General features: G+C 38.4%; 1 protein-coding gene across 1 annotated transcript in view; it reads left to right on the top strand.

Moving 5' to 3' along the window:
• The window catches only part of COL13A1 (collagen type XIII alpha 1 chain), a 237,971-nt gene that overhangs the window by 41,573 nt on the left and 177,784 nt on the right, over positions 1-18,614 (top strand). Inside the window, exons 5-7 of the mRNA XM_077454564.1 lie at positions 13,487-13,522; positions 17,068-17,094; positions 18,462-18,497. Coding sequence (XP_077310690.1) covers positions 13,487-13,522; positions 17,068-17,094; positions 18,462-18,497 — 99 coding nt within the window. The remainder of the gene's footprint in view (positions 1-13,486; positions 13,523-17,067; positions 17,095-18,461; positions 18,498-18,614) is intronic.

The raw sequence follows: 18,614 nt of genomic DNA on the forward strand, positions 1-18,614 counted from the left end.
TGTTTATTATATGTTTTATGCTAGTTTTATGTCCATGTGGGAGTTGTGGGTGTTCTGGTCCACCTTTGTATGTTATATGCTATCCTGTTGCATTCTCCAGAATGTGAAATAAATGGAAAATCTAACAGGTAGATTGGGATTCCTCATAACGACCTTAGTGCGTGTGCTGACCCAGGATCCCAGTTCAGAAATCTTGCCAGTAAAGAGCCTAGTGGTTTAATTATCCAGAATCTACAAAATATATACATTTTAGATAAACTGACCGTGTTGCTGCTTTTTGAGAAATAACATTCTGGGGGTTATTTACGAAAATAAATTCCACTAAGGACTACAAGTGCACTGCAAGTGCACTTTAAAGTGCACTTGCAGTGCACTTGGAAGTGCAGTCGCTGTAAATCTGAGGGGTAGATCTGAAATGATGGGAAGCTCTGCTGATTTTATCATCCAATCATGTATAAGCAAAAAAGCTGTTTTTTATTTTCCTTGCATGTCTCCCTCGGATCTACAGCGACTGCACTTCCAAGTGCACTTGCAGTGCACTTGTAGTGCAAAGTGGATTTGCCTTTAGTAAATAACCCCCTCTGTCTTTGAAGTTATACTCTTCAAAATGTATCTGGTCACATTTGTTAAAGATTGATTTAAAAGTGGTTGTAAAGGCATTCTATGCATGAGGGTAAAAAGTCTTCTGTGTGCTACTCCCCCCACAGCCATCCCAAATGCTCATCTGAGACTCCTCTCGATCCAGCGATGTGCACAGAAGCCTTGGCTGTCCCGGGTCTCTCTCTCCTCATTGGCAGACACAGCAATGGGAACCACTAGCTCCCACTGCTGTCAATCAAAGCCAGTGGGCCAATGAGGAGAGAACAAGGGGCAGGGGTCTTATGGATGCATACAGCTGGGCTTGGGAGCGAGCATGCGCCAGTTCTTCCATAGCAAGCAGCTTGCTATTGGGGGCACTGGTCAAGGGTAAGGAGCCAGGAGCGTTGGCAGGGGACCTGAAAAAAGAGGATCAGGGCTGCTCTGTGCAAAACCATTGACACGTTTGTTTGTGTTTTTTTTTTTGTTTTGTTTTTTAAAGCTGAAGCTTTAATATCAATTTAGGGCAAGCAATGTATATATCCTGCAAAGAAAAAATATATATACAGGTTTTCTGCACATTTTGTCTATACTAGAGTTCTGTAAGTGATATTGGTATGTTTTATTGAATTTGCCATTTAATGTTATCCTTTGCACGCATCCGTTTGTCTAGTAAAGCATTTATGATTCTTAGATTAGTGTTTTATGAAGAAAACACAAAGCAGCGATCGTACCATATTCTTTATTGCTGAATGATTAAAGGTCTGTGTCTTGTTGGTTGTCATAGGTAGCAGGCTGAAGTCAAGTGGAAGCTAAACAGCAAAGCAACATCTGGTTTTTCAATATGCTGTCTCAAATACAGTAATAGGCAATGCTAATAAGAAACACTTTATCCCCCCTTTTAAAAGTACACCTGTCTTTCCACTTAGGGCTACAATACATTATGAAAATACACAGAAAGCTTTTGTGTTGTTTTAACCCGAAACATACTTTTTAAGTGTTTTCTTTTATGTCCTTGATGTCTGCAGGTTGAGTAAAGAGGAACATAGTAAATATGGTCTAGCAGTCTAGCTCGTTGTGTTTCATTTGTCTTATCTATCGTCATAAGGATTTGCAATAATCTATATAAAGTAATAAATGACATAAAATGAGAACGTTGAGTACAGAAAAAGTTTAGTTATTCAGACAAAAATGTTACATCTACTTTCCAATTCATATACTAAACTTACTCCACTGTTTCTTTGACCCTTTGTCTGCACTAGTTCTATCAGAGTTTATAATTCTATCAGAGTTTATACAGCTGCTTGGGGCCTAGCTGCCAAGGGGGAGGCAATAAGTCATCTTCAAGGTTCCCTTATCAATCCGGTTATAAATTACTTACTGTATATTACAAAGTCCTGATGACCCTTCTTTGGTCATGGATATATGCATATTTTGGGCATGTGCAAACTCTGATCATGCTATCAATACTAGTGACAATGTCACACTGTACTCAGCAGGTTGAATTGAGTACTACTGAGCACAAACTAGCAGCCTCAGAGCCCTTTCACACCGAGCCACCCATAGCGTCGGCGGTAAAACGCCGCTATTTTTAACGCCGTTTTACTGTTGGATTTGCAGCACATTTCGGCCACTAGCGGATGCTTTTAACCCCTGCTAGAGGCCGAGAAAGGGTTAAAAACACCCACAATGTGCCGCAATAGCGGCATTTTGCCGGCGGTATATATTTTCCTGACGTCCTGCCAGCGCACCGCTCCAGTGAGAAAGCCCTCAGGCTTTCACACTGGAAACAATGGAGCAGCTGTTTGAGGGTGGATTGCAAGCGTTATTTTTAACGCTATAGTGTCTGCAAAATGCCCTCCTGCGAAAGGGGTCTTACTCTGAATGTGGGATGCAAATTAACAGCTTATTAATGCTAGCGTTCAGCATATCCACATTTTAGGGCTCAATCTCACGTTATTATTTATAGGCATTTCTTCTCCCTAGCGTAAATTTCCCATAGTTTCCCACTTCAGGAGAGCCGTAGGTGCATCATACAGGTTCCTATTCAAGTGAATGGCTGTATGCAGCCAAGGGGGTTATTTCCTAAAAGCAAATCCACTTTGCACTACAAGTGCAAGCTAAAAGTGCAAAGTGCACTTGAAATTGCACTGAAAGTGCACTTGGAAGTGCAGTCGTTGTAGTTCCAAGGGGGACATGCAAGGAAAATAAAAAACAGCATTTCAGCTTGCACATGATTGGATGATAAAATCAGCAGAGCTTCCCCTCATTTCAGATCTACCCCTCAGATTTACAGTGACTGCACTTCCAAGTGCACTTTCATTGCAATTTCAAGTGCACTTTGCACTTGTAGTTTGCAATTGTATTGCAAAGTGGATTTGCCTTTAGTAAATAACCCCCTATTCTTGTACATGGTGATGCTTCTTCAGAAATGCAAGTGCAAGTAAATTCAGATGCAGAGACATATCGGTGGTTTTGATTGACTCACTAGCTGTATGCAGTAACTGTGGCTCCCCATGTGTGGGAAAGAGTCACAAAATATATGCTAGGCATATAAAACCTCTGTGTGCATAAACCCTTAAAGATTTTGCAATCACATTATGTCTAATAAAATTTGACATGTTTCTGAAACAATAAAATCACATAGATAATCTTGGGTGTGGCCTGGTCCGGAAATAATACGCACTTGTATCAGAAGGACCTAGACCTCAGCTTCCAAAAGGTGCTTATGTGCAAAAATATATAGAAATATGTTTATCTGATACAAGTGCGTATTATTTCCGGACCAGGCCACACCCAAGATTATCTATGTGATTTTATTGTTAAAGTCGCATAGGGGTTCACATTGGTTAAATCACATAGAGCTCCTGGTGCCCAGCAGACTTTGGGATTATTGAACCTTGTCCCTGATAGAGGCTAATATTCCCATTAGTGTGGGAATAGGATATCTGATATAGGCCTTTGAGATATAGAGCGCATTTTATGAGATTGCTGGTATTTTTAGGGACTATAAAAATACTCACTTTGTATCTCTACTCTATACTTTATCTAATTTTTACTTAATCATAGGTAGTGCCAGATACCCCGGTTTTTAGGTTATAATATTGTGAAAACCCTGTTTGGGGGTTTTCTTTGGTGGGGGGCTGCAACCTGTATAGTCCTTACCGTAAAGGACATTTTCTATCTGTAAAAATGTTTTATCCCACCCATTTTCCCCTCTACCTGTGAATAAGTAGCGCGGTTTTCCTCAGAATTTATAACCACCAGAATTAAATTTATGTGCAAAATGTTATGAATGGGATTAATGAGTACTGAAGCACAATGTAGATATTCTCTCTCTCTCTGTTATAAATGATCCCATTAGTGTGTGTGTATATTTGTATTTGTGTGTGTGCATACATCCGATTTCTTCATATTCTTAAAAAGAGAAATATTTTGACGTGTACTGTTCATCCGAAAAAACATTTTTGCAGCCAGTGAAGTAAGATATAGTTTCCTGAATTCTTCAACCTCAAATTTAAATCCCTTGGATGGGATTAGCCTTCTACTTTAAAAAACTATTCACCTTTTTTATATCCATATATTTCTCAAGTTATATCCAATCTAAAGAAATCTCCAAACCACCCATTAAATACCACAAAATGTTGTGGCCTCACTTATATAACATGCTTTGGAAGAGGACAGAGAAAATATAAGCATCCAAAAACCATACAGTACTTTTAAACTTTTAAACGTTAATGAATGAAACAATGTGAACCTGAGTCTATCTTGAGTTCACCGAATATGCTTTGTGTAATTGCTTAGGGCTGTGTTTGGAGATGTGACTAGGAATACGATTGCCTTGAAGGCACGGAACAAGACCATTAGGTGGTGTCCTCAGTGAATAATGCGTGTATTGTGAACTGTAGGCACAGACCTTCAAATATGTCCCAAAGGAGGCCATACATACTTTCAAGTCTGTTACCCAAGCTTCTGTGTAGTTGTACCAACAAGAAGCTGAAGAATGATGAATATCATGAAATGTTTTTTCTAGCCAACATATAAGAAAATAAAAATACTGTATATTTCCAATCTTTAGCTTCAGTATTTGCTGTCCCTTCTTGTAAGTTCACTTTTGCATCTTTATTTAAGAACTAAAAAGTAGTTTATAATATGTTATCTGCAATGCAAATGAAACAGCTAATAAAATAGATGGTTTGTTGCTTTTGGCTGTAGGCCAAACACAACCAGCCACTATTAATTAATTCAAATATCACATTGGACAGCAGTATAATAAATATTATAGATACTGTTTACATATTAGATTGGCAATATATCTTGGCTGTGGGATTTAAAGTAAACTTTATGACATAAACTGCATATAATAGGCACATTACCACCTACATAAACAGCAATATTTCAAGCGTAAATATTGTTCTTCTTCTTTTTTTTTTTCTTGATTTATTATTTATTTATTTTTTCCCCCTAAATGTAAGAAAGTTGAAGTCTGGGATATAATTCTGGTCAGAGAATTTTTTTAAGCTAAATGTATTTGTACATTTGACATTGTATTGCCGTCTTTAATTGTTGCCGCTTGAGGACTGAAGGAGAGGAAGTTTTGGAAATACTGTTATGTCAAGTAAAAACTGTAATTTGACAATATGTTCAACTGACAGTTACATCACTGTGACTATGGTGACTATGGCTGTATCACTCGGGTTATGTGCACAATAGATATAAACACTCTTGTCCATAGTTCTGTGCACTCCTCTGTGTCTGCTTCCATGATTGTGAACAGTGTATGCATTAGTGTGCCTAAAGCACTTATTTAGCTAGAGTAGATCTACACTATATGGTCAAATGTTTGAGGACACCCTTCCAAATGTTTAAGTTCAGGTGTTTTCACTAAAGGGTTCTGTATACAAAGGCATTTTAAACAATTGCTCACTTCCAACCTTGTGGCAGCAGTTTTAGAAAGGCTCAATTCTATTCCAACACCGGTCAGTCAAATTCTGTGAGGAGGGAGCAGGGCCGATCTGTGCTGTGTGTGTCTATAGATGCACACAGTCTGGCTTGGGATCGAGCCCTCAGGTGCGCCCCAATGGGAAGTGGTTTCCCATGATGACATATCAAGAAGAGGAAGAGCCATCAGGGGACCCCAGAAGAGAAGGTTTGGGGCCACTCTGTGCAATGTTTGTTATTTTAGAAAAAAAAAGTAAGCTTTACAACCACTTTAAGACCACCTATAGAATGAATTGGAAGACCAATTACATGCCATGAGGTTGATTTACCATGGGCAAATAGGCTGTTCACTTTGTAAGGGAAAGTGGTCTTTGTGAGAAAATTTGCCCCAGAACTTAGTAAATGAAGTGAAGCTCTGCTGACTTCCATCATCCAATCATGTTGTTTTTTTACATTTTCCTTACACATGATTGGGTATTCTTTGCAAAGTGAAACTTTTGTGTCACATTTTCTAAGCTCTGGGGAAAACATGCTGCAAAATATTGTGTAAAGCCTTCCAGAAAAGTGGAGGCTGGTATATCCACAAAAGGGAGGTAAACTCCAGAATACTGCCGATAGTTATGTGCAGAGCCTTCTTTAAAATTGTTTGGACCCTGGCCAAACATTTTCTTGAAGCCCCGGGGGGCCCCTCCCCTCCGCCCCCTGCTCACATGCAATTTAGCTCTCCACCTGCCCTGAGACATAAAATAAATTGCAGCTAGACTCAAAGTCTATGCAGCAGATCAGGCAGTGATTGAGATTGCTTGCCAGGGGTTACAGGACATCATTATCGCTCACTGACTGGTTGCTAGAGGCTACAGCACACATTATGCCTCACTGATTAGTTGCTAGAGGTTACAACACATCATTTCTGCTTGTTGATTGGCTGCTAGAGGTTATTGCACACCATTACTGCCCACCAATTGGTTGCTGGGGCTGGGGAGAGGGTGTGTTTAGTGGCAGTGGTGGTGGGGGATGTTTTTCAGTGGCAGAGGTGGGGAGGATGGGATCAATGGCAGTGCTTGGGAGGGGGGGTTATGATGAGTGACAGAGGTGGGGAGGATGGGATCAGTTGCAGTGCTAGAGGTGGGAGCGTGGGATCAGTGGCAGTGCTTGGGGGTAATGGAATCAGTAACTCTCACTTGCTGTCTCCTATCAGTCAGTGTCCACTTGGTTCCCCTGCCTGCATGTGAAAAAGGGGAGGAGTGAGAAAGAGGTGTGAGAGAGAGAGGGGTGATAGAGAGGGGAGGGTGAGAGATAGGTGGGGTGAGAGGGATGTGGGTGAGAGAGGCAGGGTAGTTAGAATAAGATTTAGAAGGGTAGTGGGAGCAGGTTGAAGCTTAGTTAGTAAGAGTCTGGACTCCCACTTTAACAGCTACATATAGAACATATACAGTACCGGCTGGTAGTGGCTTTTGTAGAGCAGTGAGACAATTGCCAGATACAACTTCTGCAAAGGTAAATACTATAAAGCCTTTGAATGTTTGGGCCCTGATCATACAGACACATTTTGTAAACCAGTTGTTTGCATTGTCATGTAATTTCACTGTGTATGAACTTTGGATGTGTTGTATCGTAAGGACTGCATCAGCTTTAAAACTGTATTAAACCCAAAACCAAAAATGTAATATATTGCAGCTTCCTAATCATTAGATGTGGTAGCTGCAATACTTTTACTTTTTTAGGCCATTTTCCCTCTATTTTCACCTAGTGATCTGGTCAGTAACAGGCCTCCAGTGCATTAAGGTGAAAAAACGAAGGTTGACAACCCCTTTAACCCTAATTCTTAATCTAATCTTAACATGTAATCTAAACCTTAAAAATGTATTTTATCCTGAACAATAACATTATATTTGCCTCTCTACCAATAACAGAGCCGTTAACAAAACCCCCAACAAAATACTGACTTCTAAATACACATTTCAATGTATCAGTGCTGAAACCACATGGTCCTGCACCAATCCTACAAACACCCAAGTCTCAGAGCTAAAAAAAATATCATACTTACCTCCACTGTGCAGCTTGTTTTGCACAGAGTGGCCCCGATCCTCCTCTTCTGGGGTCCCCAGGTGACTCTCGTGACTCCTCCCCACATCAGATAACCCCCTAGGGGAAGCGCTTCCCCGAGGGGTTTACCTTGCGGGTGTGCTCCAGAGTCCAGCATTGGGTATCCATCGCTGCCGAATGTATGACTTGGCCCCACCCCCCGGCGCCCACGACATTGGATTTGATTGACAGCAGTGGGAGCCAATGGCTGCGCTGCTATCTATCCAATCAAGCTTTACAACCCCTTTAACCCTAATTCTTAATCGAACCTTAATATGTAACCTAAACCTTAAAAATGTCTCTTACCCTGAACAATAACATTATACTTACCTCTCTACCCATAATCCAGCCATGAACGAAACCCCCAACAAAATACTGGCTTCTAAATACACATTTCAATGTATCAGTGCTGAAACCACATGGTCCTGCACCAATCCTACAAACACCCAAGTCTCAGCTAAAAAAAAATATCAATTCACCTGCTTTGCATTAGTGTAGTAATAGAAAATGGTTGCCATAAGAATTCCATGACCTTCAATAAATGACTACCAAATAAGTGACAACTTTTCTAAAAGAAGTATGTGTTTATAGCAGCGTATTATTTAACTTTTAACATTTTAACTGTGGACACTGACTTAACTGGTCAGTTGGTATCAGCTACTTTGTTTGCATTAAGTATTGTCACAATTATAAAAGCTGTTTTCAGATTTCATGCTTATGTAATATGGTAAATATTAAGTTAATGTTATAAATATTAAAGCTGACAGTCTCCTGCGTTCATTCTAAATTGAGTGTTTAATCCTTAATGTACATGTTCTAAAAAAGGGATAATTAGGCTTGTTTTTCCCCCTATGACTTGGCAAAGCAACTTCAAGCACGTCCGAGGGATAAAGTTAAAGAAGGATACAGATTGCTTGTAACTACAAATAGTTATAGAGTTTAGTTTAAATGGAGTTTACACAGGTCTCAGTATATTAAGACTTTCTGTAGCATACTTACAGCAAATTAACTAGGAAATATAGTTTGGTAAGAGGCCTGAACGTAGTCCAGCTATGACGGGGTATTCCTAAAATAACATTTCTTAAATGTTTTTTTGCCTGTCTGACATTGGTTAGCTTTTTTTGCATTCATATTTCATGGAGTAAAGGGCCGATAAAGTACACACTGAATGCCACTGTAGTAAAACATCAAAATGAAAAAAATAGGAAGAAAGGAAAAAAGGGAAGGGGGGAGAGAGGGGTAGGGAGGGGAAAGGTAAGGAGGAATTTTATATTACTATTACATAATCCCCCACTTTTTTTTTGGGGGGGGGGGTTTGGAGGGGGAACAGGAGTAGTGCAGTTTGTAGTATCTCTATTTTTTTATCATGCATTTTTAGAAATAAGGCCATTTGAGAGGTGACGTCATAGGAATAGATCCATTCTTTTTGTACTTGTATATGTATATTTTTTGAGTGTTTTGTATTTATATGTTTGGAATGATATGGAAGATTTTGGATGTTTATATTAAATTAATAAAAAATTATTGAAAAATGAAAAAAGACCACAGGTTAAGATTTACAAAAGGTACCGCAGACTTTTAATAAGTACACTTACCTGTCCAGGGTGCCCACGATGTTGGCCGACCCGTCCCTCGGCTCTCGGGTCCCAGCGGCACCATTCCAGCTAAGGGAAACAGGCAGTGGAGCCTTGTGGCTTCACTGCCCATTTCTACTGTGTATGCATTATTTTGAAGTTCGATGCACACTGCAAATGGAGACGATCATGCGTGAATTAAATATAGGTGTACTATTCAGCAGATAAATGAAAGCTTAACTGCAGTCAGGTATTAAACACCTATTAAAGCTGATGCATATTAATGTAAAAGTCTTTAAAGAGAAGTATGGCTGAAGATTTTTTGGCCATACAGTACTTTCCTTGTGGGTCACAGGAGTTCAATTAGGTTTTTCCTCCTGTGACCCAGAGTCTCAGAAAACGTGGCAGAGTTGCTCCAGGCTCGGGAAGCATTCTGACAATATTGTTGGGATCCACCCTGCTACCTGACAGCTGGCTTCACTTTTCATTGAAGGGCTGAGAGTCGGAGCCAGCTGCTCCAACATCTCTCCCAGCTCAGTTCTCCAGCGAGCACTGAAGGAGGAGGGTGGAGAGCGGCTGACTGACCACCACTGCTCTCTGCTCAGAGCAGACTTAGAACTGAGCAGTCAGCAGTCATGTGATCACTCAGTTCCCTGTCTTAGAGCTGGCTGGGGACCATTGCAGCATCACACAGATGCTGCAGCATAGAGGTTAGGATGTGTTTTTTTCCTGTTTTTTTTTTTCTTCATACTTCTCCTTAAAAAAAAATGTAAACACATCAACATAACATAAGTACCAGGTTTTTGCTTGATGTTAGCCTCTTGTAACCACCTGTACAAAAGAATTTAGTCTGGGAGAGGGCGGGGCAACACTAGCAGCCAATCAGGTGTGCTGCATGAAAATAGAGAGTAGAGGGATGAGCCTATCAGGTTGCTTGTGTTCCTTCATTGTTCAGTCACAGGCTAGTGACTGAGCCACATTTCCTAACTGCAAAAGTGAAAAAAAATCAGGTTATCAGTTTGGAAGTGCTGTCTGCCAGGACTGTGTAAATCTCAGGACAGGATGGAAAGAAATATAAAATCCTTAGGTCTTATGTGCATTTCAGCTGTCAATTTTGCTGTTTGCCTTAAAGTGGGTGTAAACCCACTTTGAAAAAACAAACAAAAAAATAACACTTGCAAGACAAAAGCATAGTGAGCTAGTATGCATAGCATACTAGCTCATTATGTAATACTCACCTGAGATCGAAGCCTTCACTGCGGTGCCCGTACAGAGTACCGGCCGGCGACATCACTCCCGGGGGTTACTTCCGTGTATCATGTCTCTGGCACTGTGATTGGCACTGTGATTGGCCGGAGCCGCGATGATGGCACCTCCACATATGCTTGCGGGAGCCGCTGGTAACAGCATACTCACTGAAGCAAACAGCACATACGTTTGCCTGTAAACTCCATAAAGGCCAAAGTGTGCATGGACATATTGGCTAGCATGGAGGGGAGTTTCCAGGCAGGAAAAAAAAATTAGAGCTCAAAAAGCTCAAAAGCCCGTAGGAGCCACTTCTTTAAGCCTCTTTGAGATGCAGTGTGCATGAGCCCTTAGGCTGCTTTCCTGAATTAGACTACAAACACCTACCCTTCTCCTTACCTCTATTACATAAGTAGTTGATGTTTTTAAGTTCACAAAAAAGCTGATGGCATAGTTTGATATTTTTAGTTCAGTGCACAATAAGTTACAAGGAAAATTGATTTCTGGTATGATAAACAGGTATTTTTTGATCACGATATCAAATAGACTTCTATTATGTCCTGCACTTTTTGATGCAATTTCTGAAAGTTTGACAAAAAGTCCTGCATGCAGCTTCTTTGGTGTGCTTTCATAAAACGTGGCAAAAATAACGTAATAGAAGTCTATGGGAAACCATGTGTAACCCACATGCATACTGTAGCAAGTACTATGCACTGCACCCTCAATGCGGCCAAACTAAAGCACAGTAGTGTGAAAGGGGCCTAAGAACTACTAAACCACAATATATTATATGTTCTTGGGCTTAGATATACTTTGAATAAAGTGTGTGCAAATATTATTTTTTTCTTTACTGAATTCATATTTTGACTAGGTGCAAATTTCAAATTCTTTATTCTTTATTGGTCTGGCATCCTGCTCTTCTTGGCTGCGTCCTCCATTATTCTCCATTATATTACTCCTGTATGCAATGAGCACTGTATTGACACTTTATTTTTAAAACATAAAATAAAGGCAGGGTATTTAAAAAAAAAAATATTCAAAATAATAAATAAACATTGGTGTAATTAGAAAAGATTTCTGAATTCTGATCAAACCCTGCTAAGTAGAAGTGGCTTGTATCAGAAATTGTTTTGCAAAATCCTAATTTCCTCTCATTATATATGCATGAAATCAACAAAAAAATTTAACCACTTCCCGACCAGCGCACGACGATGTACGTCGACAGAATGGCACGGGCAGGCATATTGGCGTACATGTACGTCCAATATTCAATGCCGCCCTGCCATCGGGAGCGCGCCGGCGGCGGCGCGCTCCCGCGCTGGTCGGGACCCCCGTGAGTCCGGTCGCGGGACCCGCGGACTCGATCGCCGCGGGCATCCCCGCGATCGTCTCACGGAGCGGCCGAATGGAGGAAATGCTGTATAAACAACATTTTTCCATTCTGCCTAGCAACTAGTGACGCTGATCTCTGCTCCATGTGATTGGAGCAGAGATCAGTGTACACTAAATGAAAGCCCAACCCCCCCACAGTTAGTAACACACCCCTAGGAACACTTAACCCCTACACTGCCACCCACTGGTTAACCCTTTCACTGCCAGTGTCATTTACACAGGAATCACTGCATTTATATAGCAGTGATTACTGTATAAATGACAATGGTCCCAAAAATGTGTCAAAAATGTCCGATGGGTCCCCGACAATGTCGCAGTCACAATAAAAATCACAGATCGCCGCCATTACTAGTAAAAAAAAAAAAAAATTATTAATAAAAATGCTATAAAACTATCCCTATTTTGTAAACGCTATAACTTTTGCGCAAACCAATCAATAATCGCTTATTGCGATTTTTTTTACCAAAAATATGTAGAAGAATACGTATCGACCTAAATTGAAGGAAAAAAATGTTTTTTTATATATTTTTGGGGGATATTTATTATAACAAAAAGTAAAAAATAATGCGTTTTTTTCAAAATTGTCGCTCTATTTTTGTTTATAGCGCAAAAAATAAAAACCGCAGGGGTGATCAAATACCACCAAAAGAAAGCTCTATTTGTGGGAAAAAAAGGACGTCAATTTTGTTTGGGAGCCACGTCGCACGACCGCGCAATTGTCAGTTAAAGCGACGCAGTGCCGAATCGCAAAAAGTGGTCTGGTCTTTGACCAGCAAATTGGTCCGGTCTGAAAGTGGTTAAAAGAAATGTTTAAAAAAGTGTAATTTAAGGGTCTTAACCGTTTAAGGGTATATCTTAACCGTTTTTTGTAGTAGGAGTTTAGGATAGTTAGCTTGCCTTTTTGTTTCTACATTTTTTTGTCCATCATTTACCTTTTGATTGTTAATAAATTCTTGTTTGAACATTATTTAGTTAGTTTGGCACTTACATATCCTACCATTTTTTACTTTTAATTTTCATATATTTTATGAGATTTTTTTTTTTTACCCGCTATGGACCCAGAAAGTTGGAATTGAGAATATATTGCAGGATTAATTATTAATACAGCAATATAATTGTGGCATACCTAATTATTTCTAACAGAACCTTACACGTTTTCATTGTATAAATACAAAGATGTTTTGGTAAGTTTAATGGCTCCTGGCTAAACGGGCCCTATTATGTGTATGCTTGTGAGATGGGGACCTTAGATTGTAAGTACATTGATGGTAGAGACTTATGGGAATGTACAGTATATAAAACTCTGTGTCAATTGTCAGCTCCATATAAATACCAGAAAAAGGTAAATAAATACAATTTCTAATTTCCAAAGGTAAAACATGTTGCCTACAAAACATTTTATTGTGCTGTTCCTTATTACAACTAAAATGTTAAATATGTGGGACTATGCTTTAAAACCATGCCCCTTCTTTAAAAACATAACAGTCTGGTCACAAGACAATCTAGTTAAATATCACCAAATGAAACAATAACAATATGAATTAGATTGATACAGACTCAAACATAAGTACTAACATTTATGAATACAAATAAATGTTTTTTTTTTTTTAAGTTATAAATGAATATTAGCTGTATGCAAGATATCAATCCTAACCATTTGTGTTTTCCTTCAGGGTCAGCCTGGAACACGAGGTTTTCCTGGATTTCCCGTAAGTCAAGCAACTAAACATTAAACGGTTGGAGTAGGAAATGTCTGCATACATTTCACTGTTTTTTCCCATATAATATATGGTGGATTCTTAAGAATTCTATGTAAAACGAATCATTTTAGGAATTTTAGTCTGGTCACTTATTTAATGATTAAGTACATAAATGGTTTAGATTTTGAGTAGTAAAACAGATCTATTTGTAACTGTTTAGAATGATTTTCATGATATTCATTCTTTTTAAAGTTTGAAGCCCTCTAGTGGTCAGTGTTCTTAAAGCAATGACACTTAAAGAGTGGGTCGATTTACCAAAGTAGTAAAAAGGCTGATCCCTTAGCAAATCTTTTAGTTTACTTTGGATGGTGTAAGTTCTCTTAGCAACGTCAATTTTGGTAAATAATGTGAACCTAGGGTCACTTTGAAGTTCCAGTCATGGCTAAAAAAGCACATAATTGGCTATTTAAATTAAACAGAGGTCCTTTTTTTTTTTAACATTCACTTCAACTAAAACAAGAGAGGCTGTTCATTTAGCAATTAACCCCAATATTTTGCTATTGTAGTATGTTCCCCCAAACGTGTACATGGAAGATCCTTCCCATAGCGTTCAATAAACTGTAAGTAGCGGATGAGGGGTTGCAACTTTCAATAAGGGCTTGTTTACACTTGCTTCAAAATGTGGCATTTGGCGCGCTTTTATAAAGCCCTCTGAATGCCAATTAAAGCCCCTGTCACTAAATAAAATGGTTAGCTTACAGTCCTGTTCACATGTTGTTCCTTTGCTTCAAAAATGATACCCCATGTCGCTTTCATGGTGCTTCAAAGCATCTTCAAAGCCGCCATAGAAATTTATGACAAAGCTCACTTAAAGCATCTGCAGCTTTTAGGAGGCTTTTATTCAGATTTAGCTTAAATTTGTTTTGAAGGTATTGCAGATATGAGAGACCAACAAGCGAACCAGAAAGAAGTCATCAGCAGTCACCTCCGGTTTATGTGTATATATTCTGGAAGTGTCTGGTGCAGATGTCACATCTGGTGTACAGTGTGGAGCAGCGGGAAGGTGAGCGAGTTTCGGACTGAAGCAGAGCAACTAGCAGATGGAAAACATGGTGTGCAACATGAGAATGCTATAGCGGAAGGTGAGCAGGGACCAGAGAGAGAGAACTGGGAGTTCAGCAGAGCTGGGGTTACTATTAAGTGAAGGATTAGCAGAGCTGGAGGTTACTACTGTTTGTGGGATCAGCAGAGCTAGGGGTTACTACTGAGCAGGGGGATCAGCAGAGCGAGGGGTTACTACTGAGCTGGCGATCAGCAAAGCTGGGAGTACTACTAAGTGGAGGAATCAACACAGTTGGGGGTACAACTGAGCAAGGGATCTGCTGAGTGAAAGTACCAATAAGCTGGGGATCTGCTGAATGAGGGTACTAGCACTGAACAGGGAGACTAAGGAGCTGGGAATATGCTGAGAGAGGGTACTACTAAGTTGGGGGTCCATTCCGCACACATACAGGGCATCTGCCAAGCTTCATTAAAGCTTCAAAAAAGCATCACTGAAGCATCACAAAAGCATCAAAAATACCTAAAAAATTAATGTTGAAGCAATAGGAACTTTAATGTGTGTTGAAGTTGAAGCAAGTGTAAATAAGCCCTTATAACAATAAGTAGTGGCTGGGAGCTGCAACTTGCATTATTGTGGTATGAACTTTATTGTCATAACTTTGTATAATTTTATGTTCACTTTGCAGATGTATTTTTCCTTTATGTCTATACAGCTAGAATTTAGCATTTTTTTTCCTGAGAGATTTGTCAAATTTAATATGAAGTAAAGAAGGGCAACAGCTTCCGGTTGAATAACATAAACTTTGGTATACTGTATTATATTAATGTAACTATATATAGTAATGGAAAATAAAGTGTATCTGTTCATATCAGTGGGCATTTTTTTAACATCTTGGAAGAAGTATACACAGTTGCTAAATGCAGAAACAAATTCAGTGCCCTTGTGACATCCAAGCCATGTTCCAAATGCTCTGCCAGCCAGGTGAGCAATGAAGTCAATGTGTATACGGCATCAGGCTTAAACTGCGAGCAACATTCAAGGGAATTCAATGTAACAAAAAGTGATGATAAACGACGATAAACATGATTGTGCGTGTGTTAAACTATTTTGGTGAATACACACTTTCAGAACTAAGTGGGTGTTGCTATATGGGCATCAGGAGCATGTACCATGGCCCTGCCTTTTAAAGCCATAAATTACAAAATCTGCTGCTGTGCATTTTTTATTGATTTTCATTTTTCACATGCATGGGTGCAGTTTCTTTTGTTTTGTTTTTTCTTTTAATTTCTTCTTTTAAACTATAAAGAAAATGATTGCAGTCATAGATTTGAATACAATACCAACTGTTTCATTGATTTTTTTATACTGTAGAACAGGGATATCCAAACTATGGCCCTCCAGCTGTCGTGGAACAACACGTCCCATGAGGCATTGTAAAACTCTGACATTCACAGACATGATTAGGCATGATGGTAATTGTAGTTCCTGAACAACTGGAGGGCCATAGTTTGGAGACCCCTGCTTAATTTTAAAACAAAAATCATTAAATTATATAACACGTAACCTCACAGAGAACCATAGAAGGAATTTCCAACCTCGTGGACCGCTTACTTTTTTTTACAGAATTCGAGAAATGCTCATTCTTCGTTAAAACTTTTATAGGCCCAATAAAATTATTGAAATTTTGGATTTGAAATTTGTGGACACTATACATGTAGTCAATACAGACACATTGGTCCCATCTTTATAAATTAGTATCATTACTATGTAACGCCACAGCTAAACCTCATATAAAAATCATATTGTAAATAAGATATAAACTGTATGTGCTATTAAATTTACAATTACTAATCCAATCACTAATTGTGAACTTTTACCTTACATAGCTTTTATGTTACATATACTTTTTCTAGTATATGTTAACTGACCTTTTTACCAGATTTATGTGTGAACCTAAAAATAAATTTATTGATGTTGATTTACAGAATGCTCTTTCAAACTCATTGTCAAAGAGCATGTACAAATTGTATTAGTTGTGTTGTGTGTTCATAATTTATTAATGATATGTGGTTTGTGTAATGCATGCCACTCTGTATCGGTGGAATTATTAGAAATCCTTTTTTCCTTCCTTCTAAGTGACTATTACGTATAGTTCATATTTTTGAATTAATTTAGTTTGCATGAGTCTATGAAATATTTCAGAATGTGCATCCTAAAAGCAAGTGTCTTGTAATATAATAACATGTAATATATGCAAAGAATGGTATACAGAATGCCAGTGCTATTTGTTACTATTTTTTGCAGTAAGCTAACAATATCTACATGGAGAAGGTTCTGAATTTAAAAAAAAAAATGTATCTGTGCTTTTTGTACTTGTATGTGATAATCTTGTGGCATCTTCTGGGTACACAACCAAACTCAATCACCATGTATATGGTAGTTAATGATGAAATCTATAACCTTTCATAAGCATATTCTATTTGTATTTCAGGGCCCAATAGGATTAGACGGCAAGTCAGTAAGTGTCTCATTACTTAGCCAGTTTTTCAGTCTGTAGGATATGAAATTAGTAAATTGTGGCAGCAATAGCTTCATACAGTGGGAATTATTTTTCCTAAAATTCCCACCTTTCTAAGATACCTTTATGATGTAAACATATGCCTTCAAGGTTATTGCTGCTAGTATTGAGTATCCAAAAAATGTCACCTGTAGTGTGGGGTCACTAAGTGAGTATGGCATTCCTTTCCAGAATTAGCAATATAACTGTGACATCATATGCTCTGAAGTTGGTTTGTTGGGAAAAATTCTAACCATGTTCTAAAACTGTTTGCATGGCTGCTTTTAGGATAATTGCGTCATCTTTGTAGCATATTTTCTCTTTTACCTAAACAATATTGACCCTTCACCCTTTGCATGAAACAAGCAACGGTACCTAAATGTGCAAATGGAAAATTTAAACAAATTGAATGGCATATTATGCTACCAGTTGGATGCATTATCGGTATAGTCCTTTTCGGTAATTCCTGTCTAACAATAAATCTTCTTATTTTAACAAACCATTTTATACCTTTCTGCGGCTCTCAACTGTAATTTGTTACGGCATAAGTACGCCTCATAATTCACTCAATAACTCAAGTGACAAGGTCACAAAGAAGCCCCATAGTGGCCGGGAGTATTCAGTAGGCTAAAATAAACAAAAATGTTTATTAAGAGTGATTCATTGGGTAACCTTGAGATTTGTAGAACCTGATTCTTTAATCTGATTTGAGGATTGCAGCCACTGATTAGAGTGAGAATATACTAAAATGGTTTTAAAAAGAACTGCCATTTCAGGCTATTTGCACATTTTAGTCCTGCTGTCATCGTTCAAATCTTTTGGCTCCTCAAATTAAACAATGTTTGCATGTATAATTGATCACAGATTCAAATGGCCTGATATACAAAAAAAGTAAAAAAATCTTCACACAATGAATTGTGTAATATTCACTACAATTATGCAATCATGTTTACTTTGAATTCCTATTTATGTGCATTTAAAATAAGTAAATGAAAATTTGATATTTACATGATTGAATAATTTATGTGAATATTCACAAAATGTATTGTCTGAATAGTCTTAACTCTAGTAAATCAGCCTCAAGAATATTTTATGTGGCAAATAACATTGTCATAACCTGTACACATGTAAACTGTTCCATAGACTTTCCACATATATCAACAACACTTACATGAGTATAAGTCACCTGTTAAAACTGTTTACTTATTTATATGCCAAAATAATTAAAATGTTGAGATGAAAAAATAATCCACATATTTACGCATATAGTAATAATCCTCAGTCACTGAATCAGTCCTGCTAATTCTGTAATTTTCTTGGTATTGTAGGGCCATCCAGGGCAAAAAGGTGAAAAAGGAGATATGGTAAGTAGTATTACTAGTACTAATATGATGACTTTATCGTTATGGAAATGTAAGTGTTTTTGTGATCTGAAATATTATAAATGTGTAGTACTTTTTTAAAAGTACTTAGTGATCTTC

Source organism: Lithobates pipiens, unplaced genomic scaffold (assembly GCF_037356315.1).
Source record: "Lithobates pipiens isolate NorthernLeopardFrog02 unplaced genomic scaffold, aLitPip1_a1.2 Scaffold_25, whole genome shotgun sequence".
NCBI classification, from domain to species: Eukaryota; Metazoa; Chordata; class Amphibia; order Anura; family Ranidae; genus Lithobates; species Lithobates pipiens.